Raw genomic sequence first — 23,383 nt, forward strand, 5'->3', positions numbered from 1 at the left:
TTATTTAGAACAGTGCAGCTGTCAAAACTTGAAAAAAAAATCACAAAGATAAATTTAACAGTATTTTGTATCAAACCAAAACCTTGCATGTTTAATAAAAGTTGGTAAATAAGACAAAGGTATGCTACAATTCATATAATAATGCCTCTTGATATAGTACAGACACTTTTCAGATAAAGGGAGGGCGTATTGGAGGACAGCTGAAGCATGTACATCACTTTTGGACGGTTCATCTTGCTTGCACAAAACAGTCCATGTTTAAAAAGCTCTGTGCGCAATGTAAGTTTGTGTACACTAGCAGAGATCCATCAGAGCTCAATGGTACGGTGATTGACAAAATGGTTGTAGGAACAATCCGACTGTCCCCAGAACGCAAACCACAATAAAAATCCAGAGGAACAAGCGATCTACCACCATGGCCACATATTTCCAGTCTTCAGTCACCTGGAAGACAAGACATTCAATGCATTTTTATATATGTAGAGATAGTTACAAAGACTCCCTTCTACATACAGCAGTCCTCAAACTATCCAAGTTTCTTTTTTTTTTGCAAAAATATACTTTATTCATAAAATATCTAAAAGAACATTACAAAACATTTCAAAATAGCCATCACGAAGTGCAGCGACATTCACATTTTTACATTGGTCTTGTTGCACTCTGAGGTGCTTAAATACAACAAAAAGAAACATTACAAACATTTCAAAATGGTCATTACAGAAAGCGCAATAATATTCAAATTTCCTACATAGAACCTGAAGTGCTTCAACACAATTGTGATAAATGTAATATTTGCTGTACATATCCAATGTGAGACACATTGCCTGAGGGGATCTATACAGTTTCCAGCCCCTCGGTGTATTCTGGCTGAAAGGCCTTAGACAGTGACCTTTCTCCATTAAGCCTCTGAGGTGGCTGCCCCAAGCTTTAGTCCGTCCCTCAGCACGTAGTCCTGGACCTTGGAATGTGCCAGTCTGCAACACTCGGCCGGGGACAACTCTTTGCGCTGGAAGACCAACAAGTTTTGGGCAGACCAAAAAGCGTCTTTCACCGAGTTGATGATCCTCCAGCCGCAGTTGATGTTTGTCTTGGTGTGCGTCCCTGGGAACAACCCATAGAGCACAGAGTCCTGTGTCACAGCAGTGCTCGGGATGAACCTCAACAAAAACTACTGCATCCCTCTCCAGACCTTCTTTATAAAGACACATTCCACAAGGAGGTGGACAATAGTGTCTTTCCACCACAGCCACCTCGAGGGCAACGTGTGGAGGCAGTGAGACTCCAGACGTGTAGGAAGGATCTGATGGGGAGAGCCTTTCTCACCACCAACCAAGCTACGTCCTGCTAGTTTGAAAGTTCTGGTGATGAGACATTCTGCCAAATGACCCCACCAGTCTGCTCAGGGAACCATCCAACAGGAATCACCATCTCCTTATCCTGCAGGGCCTCTAGGATATTACATGCCGACCACTGCCTGATGGACTTGTGGTCAAAGGTGTTTCTCAGCATAATTTTTTCCATGAGGGACAGGTGGTACGGCACGGTCCAACTACTTGGAGTGTTCCACGGCAGCGTGGCCAGACCCATCCTTCGCAACACCGGGGACAGGTAAAACCTCAGCATGAAGTGACACTTGGTGTTTGCGTATCGAGGCTCTACTCACAGCTTGATGCAGCCACACGCAAAAGTGGCCATCAGGATGAGGGCAATGTTGGGTACATATCTTCCCCCTTTATCTAGAGTTTTGTACATTGTGTCCCTGTGAACACGGTCCATTTTTGCAAGTTTCATATACATTTTTATAATTCACATAAAACAAGACAAGGCCATGCAGTATATTGTTCAGGTTTTGTGCGCTCTCTTGAATCTCACTCTTTTGTTTTCAACTGGCTGAGGAAAGTCTCCCTCCACTTCAGGTGCAATTACCTTTTAAAGGTTAGGTTTCTTAAAGGATCATACCTTTACAAGGGTATCAGGGCCCTCATCAGCTCATGGCTGAGGTACCAGCCCTCAATCACCCTGTAGTCTAATTTTCCTCCCCATCTCTCTTGAATGGCTGCTGTACAGTCCAATGGGAACTGACACTCTCAAGTAACTGACCTCAGAAGCCAAGTTGGCTTCTGAGGTCAGTTACCTGAGAGCGTCAGTTCCCATTAGACTGTACAGCAGCCATTCAGGAGACTCTGGCCAAGCGCTATTTGCAGGGGGTGTGACTGTCAGGCAATGCAGGTAAGCTCCGATCTGTGCATGTGCATTCCAGCAAAGGGCAACTGAACAGAGTGAGAACGCTGGCTGATTTCTTTTTTTCTTTCACAGTCCTTAGAATCTTACATTACAGTAGGAAGCCCGTTGGGCCTGTTCGGGCTCTTTGTAATTTGTCCCGCTCCCTGTCATGAAGCTATTAATGTATAGAATATTATTGGAAAATATTTTTCTTTTAAAATAGAGGTTTAGCCTGTGGGTGTGTCTTAATTAAAGCCAGCTAGCCTGGGTGCTTTGATGTGTACTAGTTTTGATATGTAAGAGAGGTAGAGTGTATTTGCATTTTTTGAATAGAGCAGTTGAATAGAGGGTGAAAACTGACACCTATCTAGCAGATACCAAGCAATATGTTTATATTACTAATAAAATTGGTGCTATGAAAGGGATTTTATTGTTAGAAGAGGCTGGTAATACAATGAGAACTTACATTGAATGGGCAGTGGTAGGTATAACTTCAGCAGTTTTCGGGTGTATGGGGTAGAGGCAATGTGGAGATCAAAAGGCAGCTGTAAGCCTCCAACTATCTCCACAGGAACCACAGTGAAAAGAACTTCATTATGAATTTGTAAGGTGAAAATGCTTTGCCTGGTGTTTGGTTAAGTCTATGGGTTGCTGTTGCCTTAATGGAGATTAGTTTGGGAATTTGTTAAAAGTTATGATAGTCGTAATTTGTAGCCGTGCATATATATTTTTTAACCTGTCTAAATTAATAAAATGTTTCATTTAGTTTAATGTAAAGCCTCAAGAACTGGTGGTCTGATTCCTGAATTTAGAGTCGCATCTCAAACATAACACTTAAAATTATAGGTCAAGACAGTTGTTTAAAGTTTCCCTCTGGGATTTTTAAATAACTCAGCAGTACCAACTGCATCGATCATAACACTCCCTTACTCTTTCCCCATTCCGCTGCAAATTTTTCCTTTTCAAGAACATGTCCAATTCTCTTTTTGAAAGTTACTATTGAATCTGCTTCCACTGCCCTCTCAAAGCAGTGTTTTCCTAAAAGAATGACATATTACATTTTATAGGTGTAATATTCTTATCCTCATGCCTCACCGTGTCAAAAAAATTCTCCTCATCTTCCCCTCTGGTTCTTAATTATCTTTAATTTGTGTCCTCTGGTTACTGACCTTCCTGTCAGAAGAATCAGTCCAAGGCCAATTGTAACATCCTGACTCTCAAAGCAGAGCAGTAATTGAACCTTAGGACCTGTAGGGTATAAGGCTGAGCACTATCCATGGTGTCTCTTTGAATGAAGTTATTGGCAGACCTCACCTCTATGTTTAATGAAAGCCCTGTTTGTTTTAGGCGTTGGCTTCAAAGTAATTTTGTTATTTCCCTGTATAATGGTTTTCTGGAATATTTATGCAGATTTTAACATTTGCCTGGTGCTGCATGGAAATCCTTCTGGGAAATTTCAACTCATTGACTCCAGTAACCTTCAACTATCTGCTGGTTTGCAATCTGAATCTGTGAGTCAAACCCTCTGGCAAAGGCTGCTGACAGAATGAGAGAGGCAGAATCATTCTTCAGACCCATCCCTCAGCCCATCCAATCTCATGTGTGAAAAGAAAGAAGGAAGGATTTGCATTTATATAGCGCTTTTCACGACCTCAGTGTGAGATTTAGGTTTGCACTCGGTCTCACCTATCTTTAAAAAATACTTGCTTATTTCTTGATGCAGTTTGTGCTTATCAGGGTAAGAGATATTAATGCTCAGCAAGTGGAACATTTTTCCCACTGTGCATCAAGCATCCCTAGGCTGACTGCAGCACAGTTAAAGCTCTCACCACCACTCCCCAACAATGCACTCTCCAACAATGCTCCAATCTCAGAAAAACTTACCAATGCGCCATGGTGACATTTTCAAATTTCTGTTAGCATCCATTATTTGGCATTTCTGCACAAAAATTTAGCGCCAGACTAATCCCACTATAATGGGGTTGGCTATTGAGAGGAGGCAAACTGGATAAGTTACCCTAACGTGCAAAGCTCCTTTAATTAAATATTTGGGAATAATCTCACCTCTTTCACTACTGGCCACAATCAAAGAAGAAGCTTATTATCTGAAAGGGGATCCCTCTCCCACCTCTAGCTTCTATTGCAACCTTGGCTCTTGATTGCTACAGGTTATTCTATCAATAATACTACAAATCAATGTCCTTTGAACCTGTCTTCTTCCCCAAATACTATGTCCTTTGGGCTCAACCTCTTTCCAATGTCCTCCCTGTGTTGAAATCAAGATTTAATGGCCGGTCTCCTACCCTATCTTTCCCAAACTCGAAACTTCCGATCTCTTCACCTCCCTCCAAGCTTCCTCCTACAGGTTTTTAAAAATCCAAGCAAAGTGCCACCTAATCGCTACCATCTTTTCCTCTACTTGGCCCTCTCCTTCACTACTTTCCTTAGTCCTTCATTTTGGTTCCTCAATGGAGAAAAAAAAAAACCTATAATTTAATAAAATATTGAATTTCAACATTGGAATTTAGGGACATGGGAACAGGAGTAGGTCACTCAGCCCATTGAGCCTGCTCCACCATTCAGTTAGATCATGGTTGATCTGGTTGTGGTCTCAGCTCCATTTTTCTGTTTGCTCCCTATAACCCTAGACTCCTTTGTCTATCAAAATCTATCTAACTCTGCCTTGAATAAATTCAATGACCCAACTTCCACTACTTTCTGGGGAAGAGAATTGCACACACCAGCAACTTTTTGGGAGAAAAATATTCTCCTCATCTCTGTCTTAAAAGGGAGTCCTCTTATTTTTAAGCTTTGTCCCCTAGTTTTAGTCTCCCCAGAAGAAGAATTTGATGGAGAAACCCTTGCTGAGTTAGAATAACAGACAGATGTAAACAACAAACATTAACACTACTTTAAGTAGGTTAACAGTGTGACTAGTTAAAGCCCAAAAGAAAAGACTTGCATTGATACAATGCATTTCACAAACCCAAGATGTCTCTATGCCTTTTACAGTTGATGAAATAATTCTGAAGTGTAGTCACTCTTGTAATGTAGGAAAGGGGGCAGCCAATATTTACCCAGCAGCTCCCACAAACTACATTGAGTTCAACAATTTCAGACCATGAACTCTCTCCTCCATCCCCACCCCTTTTTGATCCCTCCCCTTTTTCTATATTTATTTTTAAATTTTTATTTATTTATTTATTTCCCCAACTCATTATTATTATTTTTAAAATTTACATCCATTTTTATTCATCGTTTTATCCCCAGTTTTTAGCCTTTTCAATCCAACCACCGGCTAATCATAAATAAATGGCGCCTTTAGTTTTGCAAGATTGCAGCAGTGGGATAGAGATCAGTCGGTGAGTGTTTTGATTTTCTATGTTTGGGATTTCCTTTTGAGGGCTGAAAGGAACTGGATGCCCCAGACCAGTTTATCTACAGAGGCAGTGGTGTGAAGCCAGCTACTGTCAGAGGTTAAGTTCACTTGGGTGAAGGACCGTTGGCACCCTTTAGCCCAAGTCTGTTTGTCTCGGGTTACCCACCTGAGCTGACCGTCCTTGTTGTCCTGAGTTGCTGCCTTGTTTTCAGTGTTGACTGAGCAAGGAGCTTGTTCACGTGGAGTTTCTGTGATAGGGAGGCCATTACTATGCAAGTCGGGCTGGGGCTGGGGCTGGAACTGGGACGGCAGCTGCTGGGGTGAGCTTATAAACATTTATGGGCCAACAACGCCGTCCAGAGCCAAGTCTCCATGGATCTGGACATTTTTAATGACCCCAAAATAAAAATACCGGACAAAAAGGTGTCCAGAGCTGGACAGGGGATAGGCCTGCTGGAAACCAGATGAATGGCCATCCTACCACTGAGTCATTATGGCTACCACCACAATAAGCCTGGGGTGGATCTGCAGCCCTACCCGATTCAGTAAAATCACACTTACTCTTTGATCTTCATCATCACTCTTCATGTGGTCCGCAATGAATCTCACCCCATCAAGAGCGTCCTGCACTTCGGATGGGTATTTTGTGGATGTTCTCAGCCTTGCGTCTTGATGGCAGCCGAAGCCATCAGGCGCCTCTATTAAATTGATGTCGTAAACTTTGGAGGATGCTGGATTTATAAAAAAGGCGGAGTTCTTGTTGCTCTCTTCTGGACTCATGTGGGCATTGCCGAGATTGCTCTTCCTGCCTTGGTGTGATTTTTGCCGAGTCCAATTGTTTTGAGGTCTCTTTATAAAGAGGAGGGAAGGTAGCCTATTCAGGAAAATGGTCTTCACCCATTGGGGCATGGTGTGTGTGCTGGGGGAACGATGGTGAATGTTGAGCACACAGACACTGGCCACTATAGAAAACGTCACCAGCACCATAGTGAACATGAGATACTTCCCAATCAATGGAACATCTAAGGAGGTCGGAGGAACAATCTTGGAAATCAACAGGAGAAATACAGTCAGTGCTAATAGAACGGAGATACACAGAGTCATCTTCTCACCACAGTCCGATGGGAGGTAAAATGCCAGAATGGCCAGTGAGGTTATGAGAATACATGGGATGATGAGGTTGATGGTGTAGAAGAGGGGTTTCCTTCTAATGATGAAGTCATATGTCACATCAACATAATTTGGGTCCGATGGATTTGTGTTCCTTCTCCCTGGGAGTGTCACTATGTCCCACTCTCCACTGGGAGTGAAATCGTCCATGCTTGCGCCATCGGTTTTGGGGATCAGGTCAATTTCAGTGTTGTCGTAGGTCCATGACCTGAATTTCATGGGGCAGTTTTGCTGATCAAAGGGGAAATGCTTCACTTCGATCTTGCAGGCACTCTTATAGATGGCAGGCGGCAACCAGTAGATGCTCCCGTTGAAGGAGATAATGGCGTTAGTGTACAGAGAGACTTCGTAGGTCCCATCAGCACTACAACGAGAGAGAAAAGAGATAAATGGATGGAAAGTGATACAGAAGATTTAGTGCACATATGAAAGGTGGCGCCAGGGAGGAGAAAGTAAATTTGAATGGAGCAGATAACACACATGTTGGAATTGTGTCAAAAATGTGCATGATTCTTTCTCCTATCTGCTATTTCTGGTGAAATTTTAAATTCATAATTAAATAAAACGTGTATGTTTACATAGAATCATAGAAAGTTTACAGCACAGAAAGAGGCCACTTGACCCATCGTGTCTGCACTAGTTGACCCAGCCTAATCCAACTTTCCAGCATTTGGTCTGTAGCCCTGCAGGTTATGGTCCTCGAAATACGTGTCCAGACACCTTTTAAATGAGTTGAGGGTTTCTGCCTCTACTCGTCTTACAGGCAGTGAGTTCCAGATCCCCACAATCTTCTGGGTGAAATAATTTTTCCTCATCTCCCCTCTAATCTTTCTACTAATCACTTTAAATCTAGGCCCCCTGGTCACTGACCTCTCTGCTAAAATAAATAGGCCCTTCCCATCCACTCTATCCAGGCCCCTCACAATTTTATATGCCTCAATCAAATCTCCCCTCAGCCTCCCGTGTTCTCAGGAGAACAACCCAACCTCTGACACTTCCCTTCCCTTCCGTGACCTCTCTGTCTCAATTTCTGGTGATAGACTGTCCAGCAATATCCATTACAAGCCTACCGACTCCCACAGCTACCTCGACTACAGCTCCTCACACCCCGCTTCCTGTAAGGACTCCATCCCATTCTCTCAGTTCCTTCGCCTCCGTTGCATCTGTTCTGATGGTGCTACCTTCAAAAACAGTTCCTCTGACATGTCCTCCTTCTTCCTTAACCGAGGTTTTCCACCCACGGTCGTTGACAGGGCCCTCAACTGCGTCCGGCCCATCTCCCGCGCATCCGCCCTCACGCCTTCTCCTCCCTCCCAGAAACATGATAGGGTCCTCCTTATCCTCACTTATCACCCCACCAGCCTCCGCATTCGAAGGATCATCTTCCGCCATTTCCGCCAACTCCAGCATGATGCCACCACCAAACACATCTTCCCTGGCGGCATTCCGTAGGGATCGTTCCCTCCGGGACACCCTGGTCCACTCCTCCATCACCCCCTACTCCTCAAACCCCACCCACGGCACCTCCCCATGCATACACAAAAGATGCAACACCTGCCCCTTCACTTCCTCTCTCCTCACCGTCCAAGGGCCCAAACACTCCTTTCAAGTGAAGCAGCATTTCACTTGCATTTCCACCAACTTAGTCTACTGCATTCGTTGTTCCCAATGCGGTCTCCTCTACATTGGAGAGACCAAACGCAAACTGGGCGACCGCTTTGCAGAACACCTGCGGTCTGTCCGCAAGAATGACCCAAACCTCCCTGTTGCTTGCCATTTTAACACTCCACCCTGCTCTCTTGCCCACATGTCTGTCCTTGCCTTGCTGCATTGTTCCAGTGAAGCTCAACGCAAACTGGAGGAACAGCACCTCATCTTCCGACTAGGCACTTTACAGCCTTCCGGACTGAATATTGAATTCAACAACTTTAGATCTTGAACTCCTTCCTCCATCCCCACCCCCTTTCCGTTTCTTCCCCCTCCCTTTTGTTTTTTCCAATAATTTATCTAGATTTTTCTTTTCCCACCTATTTCCATTATTTTTAAATTTATACCTTTTATGCCCTGTTAGTCTTATTTCACCCCATCCCCACTAGAGCTGTACCTTGTGTGTCCTGCCATCTATTCTTAATTAGCACATTCTCTTAGATAATATCACCACCTTCAACACCTCTTGGTTCTTTAGTCTGTGACATCTTTTGATTATCTGCTCCTATCACTGCTTGCTTGTCCCTACAACCACCCCTCCCCACATCTCTCTCCTCCACCCACCCCCCCCAACCCCCACCCCACCACCACCTTAAACCAACTTATATTTCACCCCTCTCCTAATTTTACTCAGTTCTGTTGAAGGGTCATGAGGACTCGAAACGTCAACTTTATTCTTCACCGCCGATGCTGCCAGACCTGCTGAGTTTTTCCAGCTTATTTCTGTTTTTGTTTTGGATTTCCAGCATCCGCAGTTTTTTGTTTTTACCAGCCTATCCAATCTTTCTTCATAGCTACAGTCATCACTATCACTGAAGGAGATTAGGAGAAATTTCTTTGCCCAAAGGATTACTGGAGCATGGAATGATTTTCAGCCAGTGCCTGAGGCAAAGACCATAGCAATTTTAAGGCAAAAAATTGGAAGAATATTTGAAGCAAAGGAAGACATAAAAATTTGGGAGAGAGAGTAGGGTGCTGGGATTCATTTTGATTGTGCAAGCAAAGAGCTAGCACAGACAGAGTGGGCTGAATGGGCTTCTACTGTGCTGAAATACTCTATGATGGTCTTGACATGAAGTTCCTCTATTTTCGATTTAACAGAGACTTCAGTTTATTGTGATGGTTTAATACTCTCTTAACAGAAGATGTAGGGATTTTGTATGAACTGTTAATGCATTGGCTGCTAATCACAGAATCTTTACAGTGCAGAAGGAGGCCATTCGGCCCATCGAATCTGCAATGGCTTGTAGAAAGATCATTCCACCTCATCCCACTTCCCTGCCTTATCCCCATAACCCTGCACATTCTCTCTTTTCAGGTAGCAATCCAATTCCCTTTCCGTACCTGCCTCCACCACCCTTTCAGGAAGTTTGTTCCGGACTCCAACCATCCTCTGGGTGAAATTTTTTTTCCTCACATCACTTCTATCCCTTTTGCCCATTATTTTGAATCTGTGCCCTCTAGTTCTTGATGTACTCTCACTATTTATCCTGTCCATACCCTTCAGGATCTTGAACACCTCCATCAAGTCTCCTCTCAGCCTTCTTTTCTCCAGGGGAAACAGACCCAACCTCTCCAATCTATCCTCATAGCTACAGTTCTTTATACCTGGAATCATTCTTGTGAATCTCCTCTGTACTCTCTCCAATGCCTTCCTCAAGTATGGCGCCCAGAACTAGATGCAGTACTCCAGATGAGGCCTAATTAGTGTCTTATATAAGTTTAACATGACCTCCTTACTCTTGTACTCAATGCCCCTATTATAAAACCTAGGATACCATATGCTTTATTAACTGCTCTCTCAACATGCCCTGCCACCTTCAATGAATTATATAGAATGAAGAGTGCAGGAGGACATGCCAGGAGCAGCACCAGGCATACATAAAAATGAGGTGTCAACCTGGTGAAGCTATAAAACAGGACGACTTGTGTGCCAAACAGCATAAGCAGCAAGTGATAGGCACAGCTAAGCGATCCCACAACCAACGGATCGGATCTAAGCTCTGCAGCCCCTGCCGCATCCAGTTGTGAATGGTGGTGGACAATTAAACGACTCACTGGAGGAGGAGGCTCCACAAATATCCCCATCCTCAATGATGGAGGAGCCCAGCACATCAGTGCAAAAGATAAGGCTGAAGCATTTGCTACAATCTTCAGCCAGAAGTGCCGAGTGGATGATCCATCTCAGCCTCCTCCTGAGGCCCCCAGCATCACAGATGCAAGTCTTCAGCCAATTGGATTCACCCCACGTGATATCAAGAAACAGCTGAAGGCACTGGATACTGCAAAGGCTATGGGCCCTGACAATATTCCGGCAATAGTACTGAAGATGTGTGCTCCAGAACTTCCCACTCCCCTTGTCAAGCTGTTCCAGTGTAGCTACAACACTGGCATCTACCTGACTATGTGGAAAATTGCCCAGGTATGTCCTGTACACAAAAAGCAGGTCAAATCCAACCTGTCCAATTACCGCCCCATCAGTCTACTCTCCAGTAATCAGTATCATCAGTAAAGTAATGGAAGGGGCCATCAACAGTGCTATCAAGGGGCACTTGCTTAGCAATAACCTGCTCGCTGACGCCAAGTTTGGGTTCCGCAAGGGCCACTCAGCTCCTGACCTCATTACAGCCTTGGTTCAAACATGGACAAAAGAGCTGAATTGCCGAGGTGAAGTGAGAATGACTGCCCTTGACATCAAGGCAGCATTTGACTGAGTGTGGCATCAAGGAGCCCTAGCAAAACTGGAGTCAATGGGAATCAGGGTGAAAACTCTCCACTGGTTGGAGTCATACGTAGCACAAAGGAAGATGGCTAAGGTTGTTGGAGGTCAGTCATCTCAGGTCCAGGACATCATTGCAGGAGTTCCTCAGGGTAGTGCCCTCGGCCCAACCATCTTCAGCTTCTTCATCAATGACCTTCCTTCAGGTCAGAAGTGGGGATGTTCACTGATAATTGCACGATGTTCACCACCATTCGCGACTCCTCATATACTGAAGCAGTCCATGTCCAAATGCAGCAAGACAATATCCAGGCTTGGACTGATAAGTGGCAAGTAACATTCGCGCCACACAAGTGTCAGGTAATGACCATCTCCAACAAGAGAGAGAATCCAACCATCGCCCCCTGATGTTTAATGGCATTACCATCACTGAATAGCCCACTATCAACATCCTAGGGGTTACCATTGACCAGAAACTGAACTGGACTAGCTACATAAATACTGCAGCTACAAGAGTAGGTCAGAGTTAGGAATCGTGTGACGAGTATCCCACCTCCTGACTCCCCAAAGCCTGTCCACCATCTACAAGGAATAAGTCAGAAGTATGATGGAATACTCCCCACTTGCCTGGATGAGTGAAGCTCCCACAACGCTCAAGAAGCTTGACACCATCCAGGACAAAGCAGCCCGCTTGATTAGTACCACACCCACAAACATTCACTCCCTCCACCACTGACACACAGTAGCAGCAGTAGTGTACCATCTACAAGATGCATTTCAGGAATTCACCAAGTATCCTTCGACAGCATCTTCCAAACCCATGACCATTACCATCTAGAAGGACACGGGAAGCAGATAGACAGGAACACCACCACCATCTGGAAGTTCCCCTCCAAGTTACTCAGCATCCTGACTTGGAATTTTATCGTTGCTCCTTCACTGTCACTGGGTCAAAATCCTGGAACTCCCTTCCTAACAGCTCTGTGGATGTACCTACACCTCATGGACTGCAGCGGTTCAAGAAGGCAGATCACCATCACCTTCTCAAGGGCAACTAGGGATGGACAATAAATTCTAGCCCAGCCAGCGAAGCCCACATCCCGTGAAGGAATAAAAAAAAATATACATTGAGGTCCCTTTGTTCCTGCTCCCCATTTAGAGTCTCTCTCTTTATTTTATACTGTCTCTCCATATTCTTCCTGCCAAAATCAATCACCTCACGCTTCTCTGCATTGAACCTCACCTGCCATTTGTCTGCCAAATCCACCAATATGTCTATGTCCTTTTGAAGTTCAAGTTTATCCTCATCACAGTTGACAATGCTTCCAATCTTCGTATCATCTGCAAATTTTGAAATCATGCCCTGCACACCACACTCTAGGTCATTAATATATATCAAGAAAAGCAAGGGTCCCAACCCTGACCCATGGGGAACTCCACTACAGACCTTCCTCCAATCTGAAAAACAACCATTTATCACTACTCTCTGTTTCCTGTCACTCAGCTAATTTCTTATCCAAGTGCCTAATTTCTTTTTTATTCCATGAGCTAGAATTTTACTCACAAGTCTATTGTGTGGAATTGTATCAAATGCCTTTTGAAAATCCATATACACCACATCAACAGTGTTGCCCTTCTCAACTTTCTCTGTTACCTCCTGAAAAAACTCCAGCAAGTTAGTTAAACATGATTTTCCCTTAATGAATCCATGCTGGCTTTCCTTAATTATCCCTCACTGTCTATGTGACTATTGATTTTGTCCTGAACTATTGCTTCCAGAAGTTTCCCTACTACTGAGGCCAAACTGACTGGTCTGTAGTTGCCGGCTTTATCCTTGCACTCCTTTTTGAACAAGGATGTAACATTCACAATTCTCCAGTCCTCTGGCACCACCCCTGTGTTTGAGGAAGGCAGGAAGATTATCACCAGTGCCTATGAAATTTCCAATCTCACCTCCCTCCGTACCCTCGGTTGCATCCCACCCAGTTCTGGTACCTTATCTATTTTAGTAAAGGTAGTCTTTCTAATACCTTCTCCTTCTCAATTGTAAATTCCTCAAATGTACCAGTTACCTCCTCTCTCACCTCGGCCTGGGTAGCATCCTCTTCCTTTGTAAAGACAGATGCAAAGTACTCATTTAATACCTCTGCTACTTCTCCTGCCTCCACATGCAAGTCTCCTCTTTTATCCCTAATTGTCCCTACCCTTTCTTTTACCAGCCTTTTATTATGTATATGCTTATAGAAGATCTTGGGATTCCCTTTTATGTTAGCTGCCAGCCTCTTTTCATGCTCTCTCCTTGCTTTTCTGATTAGTTTTTTCACTTCCCCTCTGGTCCTTCTATATTCAGCCAGATTCGCCATTGTATTTTCTACCTGATATCTGTCGTACGCGCACTTCTTCCTTTTCATCTTTACCTCTATCTCTCTCATCCAGGGTGTTCTAGATTTATTTGTCCTACCTTTCTCGTTCAAGGGAATATATCTTGACATTGCTTGCAATACTATCTCTTTGAAGGTAGCCCATTGTTCAGCCACCATCTTTTCCGCCAACATTTGTTTCCTACTCACTTGACTCAGATGCATTCTCATTCCATGGAAGTTGGCTTTCCCCCCATTAATTCTCCCTGCTCTGGATTGTGCCCTATCCTTCTCCATGGCCAACCCAAACCTTATGATACAATGGTCACTGTGCCCTAAATTGTCTCCCACTGATATTTGATCCATTTATGCCAACTCATTCCCCAGAACCAGGTCCAACAGTGCCTGCCTTCTTGTTGGACCGGAAACATACTGCTGCAGAAAATTATCTTGAACACACTCCATTAACTCTCGCCCTTCTTGTCCCTTGTTACTATTCCTATCCCAGTTTATATTTGGATAATTGAAGTTGCCCATTAGAATTACTCTATAATTCTTGCACCTCTCTGTAATTTCTTTGCAAATTTGTTTATCTACATCGCCTCCACTAGTTGATGGTCTGTAGACTACACCGATCAATGTTATTGCACCTTTTTCATTCCTTACCTCTGGCCAGAGAGATTCTGTCCTTGACCCCTCTGGAACAGTCTCTCTCTTCAGTGCTGTAATACCATCCTTAATCAATACTGCCACTTCACCCTCTCCCTTCCTGTCTCTTCTAAACATCTTGTACCCAGGAATATTTAATGCCCAGTTCTGTCCTTCTTTGAGCCAGGTCTCTGTTATAGTAATAACATAAACAGAATTACCTGGAAAAACTCAGCAGGTCTGGCAGCATCGGCGGAGAAGAAATCAGTTAACGTTTTGAGCCTTCATGGCCCTTCGGCAGAACTGAAGTAATAACATCATCGTTCCATTTGTCAACCTGTGTCTGTAGTTTACCAAGCTTATTTACCACACTCTGTGCTTTCACATGCGCGCACATTAATACTGATTTAGGCTTTTTAACTTTCCCCCTTGCTCTGACCACATCTAATGACCTACTATTGCTTACTCTAGTTCTATCAAATTCTCAAAGTATTCTATTTACCTTGATACTACTCTCTGATATATCCTCCTTACCAGTTAATACTTCTCTACTTCTCACTGCCAGTTTGTCTCCTCTCCTCTCTGAATTTCCCCTCAGGTTCCCACTCCCCTGCCAATCTAGTTTAAACCCTCCCCAACAGCACCAGCATTGGGACATTACTCCCAGTCCTGTTAAGGTGTAACCCGTCCTTTTTGTTCCTGCATTCACTGTTTACCCAAGGTGTTAATGAATTTCAGTTAAATTAGTAAGGGGCATGGACAGGTATAATTGAGCACATATAATGGAGCTTGCTGTGCACAAATTGGCTGCAGTGTTTCCTACATTACAGCAGTGACTACACTTGAAAAATATTGAATTGGCTGTAAAATTCTTTAGGATGTCCTGAGCTCATGGAAGATGCTGTAGAAATGTCCATTTTTTTTCCCTTCAGGTATGCGGGATTTGAACTTAACTTGTTATACAGTACAATGTCTGGGAGCCAGATTTTGGTGGCATGTATCCTCAGCTTGCGAATCCCTTCATACTGTTCAGGGTCCCAGCGGAGCCGATAGTCATACCATTCCTGCAATGGAGCACACAAGCAGAAGTGATCCTGTCTCAATGCTCTGAGTGGTCATTCCCACATTTTAGAAAACATTTGAGAGGTACTGACCTGTTTTAACCAGACGTTTGTCGTCATTATCTGTTCACGTTCATTCTAGACACAAGGGGGTGTGAGGATGGGGGACACAGAGAGTTAACATGAACAATATTTGTAAATGTCATGGAATGGTTTTACACATGCCTATGCTCCTCTAAAGCCTATATGTACAGTGGAGTATAGTCCCAGGTTTATACACTATTAAAATGCTGATATGGTTTGAATCATTGTTTGTGCTACATTAACCTATCTCAGCTAGGAACAGTAGTTATTCAATGGCCTATGTGTAGAAAGTGGTTGTCACTAAGGACAAAATCTCAAAAGAATGCCCGGGAGTGATCCATCTGGCTGTTCTCACTCCCTTGATCAAATACTCACTGTCTGGGCTCATATTAGTGGAACAACCACTTGGGTGAAGGACCTATAGAACTATAAGCCAGCGTGAAACAGCATCTTCAGGAGAGGAAGGGAGACCACTTGTGGAGAAAGGAACACAGGCAACCACTTGCACACATTATGTCAGAAGGCAACCCTCAACTACCGATTAAATGCAGGGGTAATTAAATCTCAGCCATGGTTCAGTGGTTTTGTCTCTGAGTCAGAGGTTGTGGATTCATGCTTAACTCTAGATACTTGATTACATAATCTAGGTTGACACTAAGGGAGTGCTGCACTGTCAGAGGTGCTGTCTTTCAGCTAAAATGTTAAACTGATCCCAGGGCACTGTTGGAGAGGAGCAGGGGAGTTTTTCCCCAGTGTCCTGGCTAATATTTACCCCTCATCCAACGCCACAAACGAACATTGACCTGATTACTTATTTGATTGTTGTTTGTGGAGCTTGCTGTGTGTAAATTGAGCACTGTGATTCACAGTGTTACTACAGTAACTACAAGTCAAAAGTAATTCATGAGTAGTGAAGTGGTTTGGGTTAATCTGAGGTCATTAAAGGTGCTATATGAGGGTCTTTCTTTAGCTGTAGGATAAAAATATAATGGGGCAGCTCATTGGCTTAGCTTTGAGTTGTCAGAACTACTTGATATGATGCAGCCACCACCTCGGACCACCCTCCAGTTCATATGTTGTCAAAGTGAACAGCAAATCTGATTCAGATACATCAGAATTTAGAGGAGTGGATGTGACCATTAAATCTGGATTCAAAACACAGGCATTTACCTATTCTCAATAAAACAGCAGGTAAAGAAAGTCACATGGCAGCTTGAAAATTCATTTTAAACATCTGAAAATCAGAAGCTCCTATCGGTAGAAGTGGCCATGAAGCTGCTAGATTGACATAAAAAAAGACCCAACTGGTTCCCTAATGTCCTTGAGGGAAGGAGATCTGCCATCCTTACCCGGTCTGGCCTACATGTGACTCCAGTCCCCACATGTCCGACGTGGCTGACTTTTAACTGCCCTGTGAAGTAGCCTGGTAAGCCACTCAGTTCTATTAAACTCAGGGCAACTATGAATGGATAGTAAATGCCTACATACCAAAAATGAATTTTAAATAGGCTATTGTCGCCAACAGACTATAATCACATCTTTTGCCAAAGAACTATCCCGGTCCCTCCTAAATATGCTTTTCACTGACACCCTGGATAATCTGCTACACAATACCACCTCTGCATGAAGCATTTAAATGCATCTGGCCTGTTCAGTGCCCCTTCTCTGAGCTGCAGTCTACGCTCCTGGCTAGACAAAGTCTACGAGTCTGTCAAATAATTTTATCAAAGTTCAGTTCAGCTGCATTCTTAGACCGTGAGAATCTTTTCACCAGCGTAAATATACGATGTTTGGTTTGGTTTTCTTCGTGGCCCTGTCAAAGCCAGAATTTCCCCCTTGTAGTGCGGTGCCCAGGGGCATCTCCCGCCAGTGGAATCTTCTGGTCCTGCCGAAATCAATTGACTTTTGAACAGCTCGCCGCACATTCCGACCCACCCCTCCCTTCCCCTCCTGCGATGGGGCCATAAAGTTCTGTCCCAGACGTGGACATAGTATCTAGATGGAACTGGAACATTGCCCTATATAAGCTCACTATAACTCTTCATCGATTCCTCAACGATTTTATTCGATCCACCATTGGTGGCCATGCCTTCAACTGCCTAGGCCCTTAGCTCTGGAATTCCCTCCCCAAACCCCTCTGACTCTTTCCTCCTTCACAAGACTACTTATAAATTACCTCTTTGACAGGTCACCTGTTCTAATATCTCCTTATGGTATGTTTTACTATTGTTAAAGGCGCTACATAAATGCAAGCTGTTGTTGATCTACACCATGGCTACATATCCTCAGGCCATATTAACTCACCACATTGATGAGCTGTGCCAGTGAAACCTGAAAGACAATAGTGACCAGCTCAGAGCTGTTGATGGCTGGTCGGATCAACCTATTGTACCTCTCGGGATTCAGGAGGTAAGACATTAACTTCTCCTCGACCTCTGCACTGTGGCTTCCTGCAGAAAAGGAAAGAGTGCTTTAAGCCCAGGGTAATATTGCTCCAGCTTTGTAAACCCCCTCATTTCCCCATCGCGTCCAGGCTCTTCCCAGGCACAAACTCTTTTCTGGTTAGAGAATCTGCTGCAGACGTCTGCCTCTGAGCTGGCTGCTAGGAGGTAAAAGCAGCTGGGTTGGTTTGACACTGACTCAAGATTGTGGAAGGGAAGGTGAACAATGTCAATTTAATGGTGTTGAGGTGTCTGGTGTTTGTTTTGTGACTTACTAAGGCTGCAAGCTCTGGTTAGACCTATTCATGAAGGTTTCATGACCTCCTGAATTACCCGCCCCACCCAGTCAAATAGCCGGTTTTCCACACCTCCAGTACTTTTATAACTAAAGAAAGTGTTCAAAGAAAAGAAACATTTTAAAATTGATTTCTTTATACTTTCATAGGATCATAGAATAAAATGAAAGAATGGTTACAGTTGCAGAAGGAGACCATTTGGCCCATCTAGCCCATGCTAGCTCTGCATAGGAGCAATTAACTAGCCCCACTACACCTCTCCCCTCTTCCCTTTCCTCATGGTCCTGCAATTTTTTTCCCTTCAGAGACTTATCCAATTCCCTTTTGAAAGCCAAAATGGAATCTGCCTCCACAACTCCCAGGGACTGCATTCCAAGTCGTAACCACTCGCTGCATAAAAAGGTTTTCTCATCTCAACTTTGGTTCTTTTGCTAATCACGTTGCTATGTGGTTCTTGACTCTTCCACCAATGGGAACAGTCTCTCCCTCTGTCTAGACCCCTCATGATTTTGAACACCTCTATCAAATCTCCTCTCAAAGCCCTCTTAGATTTGATAGAGGTGTTCAGAATCAAGAGGGTTCTGGGCAGGACAGACAGGGAGAAGCTGTTCCCATTGGTGGAAGGATCGAGAACCAGAGGGCACAAATTTAAGGTAATTGGCAAGAGAAGCAATGGTGGCATAAGGAGAAACTTTTTCACCCAGCGAGTGGTTAGGATCAGGAATGCGCTGCCTGGGAGTGTGGTGGAGGCAGATTCAACTGAGGCTTTCAAGAGGGTAATGGATTATTTTCCGAAAAGGAAGAATATGTGGGGTTACGGGGAGAAGGTGAGGGAATGGCACTAGGTGTATGGCTCATTCCGAGAGCCAGCACAGACATGACGGGCCAAATGTGCTTCTGTGCTGTAACAATTCTGTGATTCTGTGAACCTTCCTTTCTCTAAGGGGAACAGCCCCATCTTCTCCAGTCTGTCCATGTAACAGGGTTTACTCAGAACAGTGTCCATGAGATTAATCTTTAGTTTAATGCAATAGACAGCTAAGCGCTCCTATAAGCAACAGATCAGATCTGAGCTCTGCAGTCCTGCAACATCTAGTTGTCAATGGTGGTAGACCATTAAACAACTCACTGGAGGAGGACGCTCCACAAATATCCCCACCCTCAGTGATGGGAGAGGCCAGCACCAGTAATGCAAATGACAAGGCTGAAGCATTTGCAACAATCTTCAGCCAGAAGTGCCAAGAGGATAATCCATCTCAGCCTCCTCCCGAGGTCCCCAGCATCACAGATGCCAGTCTTCAGTCAATTTGATTCACTCCATGTGACATCAACATAATGGCTAAAGGGACTGGATACTGCAAAGGCTATGGGCCCTGACAACATTCCGGCAAAAGTACTGAAGAATTGTGCTCTGGAACTAGCTGCGCCCCTTGTGAAGCTGTTCCAGTACAGCTACAACACTGGCATCTGTCCGACAATGTAGAAAATTGCCTAGGTACGTCCTGTCCACAAAAAGCAGGACAAATCCAACCCAGTCAATTATCACCCCATCAGTCTACTCTCGATCATCAGTAAAGTGATGGAAAGGGTCATCAACAGTGCTATCAAGCAGCACTTCCACAGCAATAACCTGCTCACTGATGCCCAATTTGGGTTCCACCAGGGTCACTTAGCTCCTGACCTCATTACAGCCTTGGTCCAAACCTGGACAAAAGAGCTGAATTCAAGAGGTGAGGTGAGAGTGACTGCCCTTGATATCAAGACCGCTTTTGTTCAAGTCTGGCATCAAGGAGCCCTAGCAAAACTGAAGTCAATGGGAATTGGGGGAAAACTGTCCAGTGGTTGGAATCATACCTAGCACAAAGGAAGATGGTTGTGGTTGTTGGAGGTCAATCATCTCAGCCCCAGGACACCGTTGAGGGAGTTTCTCAGGGTAGTGTCCTAGGTCCAACCATCTTCAGCCGCTTCAACAATGACCTCCCCTCCATCATAAGGTCAGAAGTGGGGATATATAGAAGGTCTGTTTTTCTGTGCTGTAGTGTTCTATGGTTCTATGGTTCTAAGCCAAGACAAAGGTACGCAACACCTCAATAGAAGGTTGCTCTACGCTGACAATGCTGCACTAGCATTTCATATTGAGGAACTTCTTCAGTGAAATGGACAGACTCTCTCACACCTGTAATCATAGGAACTTAGGAACATAGTGAAATAGGCAATAGGAGCAGGATTGGCCATGCGGCCCCTCAAGCCTGCTCTGCCATTTGATTAGTTCATGGCTGATCTCTAGCTCAATGCCATTTTCCCACACTATCCCCATATCCCTTGTTGTCTTTACTATCTAGAAATCTATTGACCTCTGTCTTAAACATAATAACTGAGCCTCCACAGCCCTCTGAGGTAGAGAATTGCAAAGATTCACCACCCTCTGATTGAAGAAATTCCTCCTCATCTCAGTCATAAATGATCTGCCCCTTATTCTGACACTGTGCCTCAGTTTGGTTTGACCATCAGCATCAGGAAGACAAACGTCTTGGTCCAGCATGTTGCCATACTGCCAACTGTCAGCTTTGACAATGTGATGCTGGAGGTTTTTCACAGCTTCACATATCTAGACTCCACTATGACTATCAATCTGGTAACTGATGATGAAATCAACATGCACCACCAAAGCTGCAGCTGTTATGTCCAAGAGTAAGAGAGCATAGAGCAATAGCAAACTGCGAACACTAAACTATGAGACTACCAGGCCTGCATCCTCAGCACATTCCTCTACAGTGGTGAGACCGAGGCAACGCACGCTAGGTTGGAGAAAATGCTGAACAGTTTCCATCTTTGCTGTTTCAGACGTATCCTCGGCATCTCTTGGCAGGACAAGGTCACCAACTCAGCGGTCCTGGGATATGCTAATTCCATCAGCACACACTCATTGCCAAGCCAATGATGTCTGCACTGGCCCAACCATGTTCATTGGGTGGATGACAGCTGTAGACCCAAAGACCTTCTGTACGGTGAATTGCCACTGGGTCATGACTTCCAGGACACCTGCAAGCAAGATATGAAGATGGTGGACACTGACAGCTGGGAGACAGTAGCTGACAGTCATGATCTCTGGAGGCTGACTGTTTGGAAGGGCATTGGAAAAAGTGAGCATAAACGAAAAGCTCAGCTGGTTGAGAAGAAGGCCCAGTGAAAAGACAGTCCAGCGAATCCTGTATGTTCTCAGCCCACTGTCTTTCTTTGGAGCAAATATGGCAGAGATTGCAGTGCCAGAGTGGGGCTCCTGAACCCACCAGGCAATGCTTAACACAGAGTTTAACACTGTGGTGCAAACTCTAAACAGGAGATAGAAGGCTGTCACTATGCTGTGTAACTGCAAGTTGTTGTAATTGTTGTCAACGCATCCTGTCAAGTGATAAATGAAATTTGGGTCAGCTGCCATAGAACTATACGCCAGGGTGATATAACACTTTTAGGGAGAAGAGGTGGGGAAGACTTATTTTTCAGAGATACTTTTTAGAATTGGAATGTAAAGGAAACAGAGCAGAACACCAGATATGGACTGTTTGAAGCTGAGAGAAGCAAGGGAATCAACCACTCTAACTGAGAGGTAGGGTTAGTAAGCCTGTCATTTTTGGGTTTGAAAAAAATAAAAGCCTGTTAACAACGCTTATTTTTTTAAAATCAGATATAAAATAACCATTAAAAGCTAAAATGCTGGACACCTTTATCTTTTTGATCACATTTTGAAATTGCACACTACTAAATTCCACACAAGCTACTTTTAGCAGGACTGGGTGCATAGGCAATTAGCAGTTGAAGATATCAGTATGCTAGAGGTTTCTTCACTCAATGGCTGTAAATGTCACAGTAGGTAGTTCCAAGAGAATGAGTTAAATGAAAATGGGGTTTGTGAAGTGAAATATTAAATTGGCTTAGTTCCCAGAGAAGGAAGAGTGGAACTGTCTTTCTATTCTCTCTCACACCCATACACACACATGTACACACACACACACCCCATACATACACACACCCATAAACACATGTACACATCCATACACACGCACGTACACATACACCCATACACACACACAAACACACCCGTACACAAACGCACATGTACACACACACAATCACACAACCCATACACGCGCACACACACACACACCCATATACACACCCATACACACATACATCCATACATACATACACACCCTACAGACACCCGTACACATACGCCCATACACACACCGCACACGCACAATTATACTAAGCTCTTGGTTTTAATCAGACGTAATGTAGGGGAACACTCAATCAATCAAGTGAGCGACTTGGTGTCAAGTTCCCAAGCCATATGGCCACCTCCACACAGGGTAATGCACTCGCACTAATACACATTAGAAAATGAATTGTAATTGCAATCTCCTGGTTGTGTGTGACAGAAAGTTCCAGAAAACAGAGCTCATGGTGAATGCAGTACAAGAGATGTCAGTTTATTGATCTGGTGTAAATGGCCCCAAGGTCCAGTGTAGGCCGAATGTATAGCACCGCTCCCTCCCCACACTGTATCGCGGAAGCTGACCATGGTATTCCATGGTATTTCATCTTAGCCAAACCGTTCAAAGTAACGCGTATTTCAACATTCCTTTCCAGTTTACAAGGAGGGCCGACATTTTGGACCTGGACTTGCCCTGGCAGTTTTATTTTTCCCCCCTCATCTGTTCTCCCACTCATTCTTTCTCTGTAAGTCAGTTTCAAGTGTGCATTGCCTCTTTCGCCAATAGTTGTCGCCTTGCCAGTTTCACCCTCCCGATGCCGGGCAGGAAGGCACACGTTCAGTTCGCTCTGCATTGAAAGCCTCAAAAGAAAATCATAGAAATTCCTCACAGTTGACCCTAACAGCTCGGCTGTAGTCACACAGACTCCTATTGCAATAGGATTTAAACGCGCAATGTGTGTGAGAGACTTGCACGATTTTCAATGTTAATAACACCAATTCCTTGCAGCCTGGTGGCCTCTTCAATGTAAACCTGTCCAGTTACACATTTTGCCCGGGTTCAATCTAACTTCTGCTAACAAGGAGGGATAAATGAAGCACTTACTTGTTGCAACAGTTAGTAGGCACAGGTACAGCATTGAACTCATCTCCGCGGCAGACCTCCGCATGCTGTTCTGTTTCGGGACCGGAGTCTTTCAAATCATCAATGTTTGTTGTAGGGTTAATAGTTAACAACCTCTGGTCAGACTAGGAGCTGGTAAAAGGGGCCAATATGAAAGGTTTTAGCAGAGATGAGAGAC

General features: G+C 44.3%; 1 protein-coding gene across 1 annotated transcript; it reads right to left on the bottom strand.

Annotated features, from left to right (window-relative positions):
- Positions 1-23,383, bottom strand: LOC144669915 (neuronal acetylcholine receptor subunit beta-4-like). Its single transcript, XM_078532200.1, has 6 exons — positions 23,188-23,383; positions 17,656-17,801; positions 15,361-15,405; positions 15,161-15,270; positions 6,164-7,136; positions 1-444 (listed from the first exon to the last, which is right to left on the bottom strand). The coding sequence occupies exons 1-6, from the start codon at positions 23,249-23,251 to the stop codon at positions 316-318; spliced, it is 1,467 nt and encodes a 488-aa protein (XP_078388326.1). The 5' UTR covers positions 23,252-23,383; the 3' UTR covers positions 1-315.

The sequence above is a fragment of the Cetorhinus maximus genome, chromosome 30 (assembly GCF_964194155.1).
Source record: "Cetorhinus maximus chromosome 30, sCetMax3.hap1.1, whole genome shotgun sequence".
Taxonomy (NCBI): Eukaryota; Metazoa; Chordata; class Chondrichthyes; order Lamniformes; family Cetorhinidae; genus Cetorhinus; species Cetorhinus maximus.

Bases quoted from the DNA above. Each gene is read 5' to 3' on its own strand.
- LOC144669915 (XM_078532200.1), bottom strand. From the start codon at position 23,251: ATGCGGAGGTCTGCCGCGGAGATGAGTTCAATGCTGTACCTGTGCCTA. The intron at 17,802-23,187 runs GTAAGTGCTTCA...CCTTTTCTGCAG, and splicing joins CCTACTAACTGTTGCAACAA to GAAGCCACAGTGCAGAGGTC. The intron at 445-6,163 runs GTAAGTGTGATT...CTTGTCTTCCAG, and splicing joins GTGATGATGAAGATCAAAGA to GTGACTGAAGACTGGAAATA.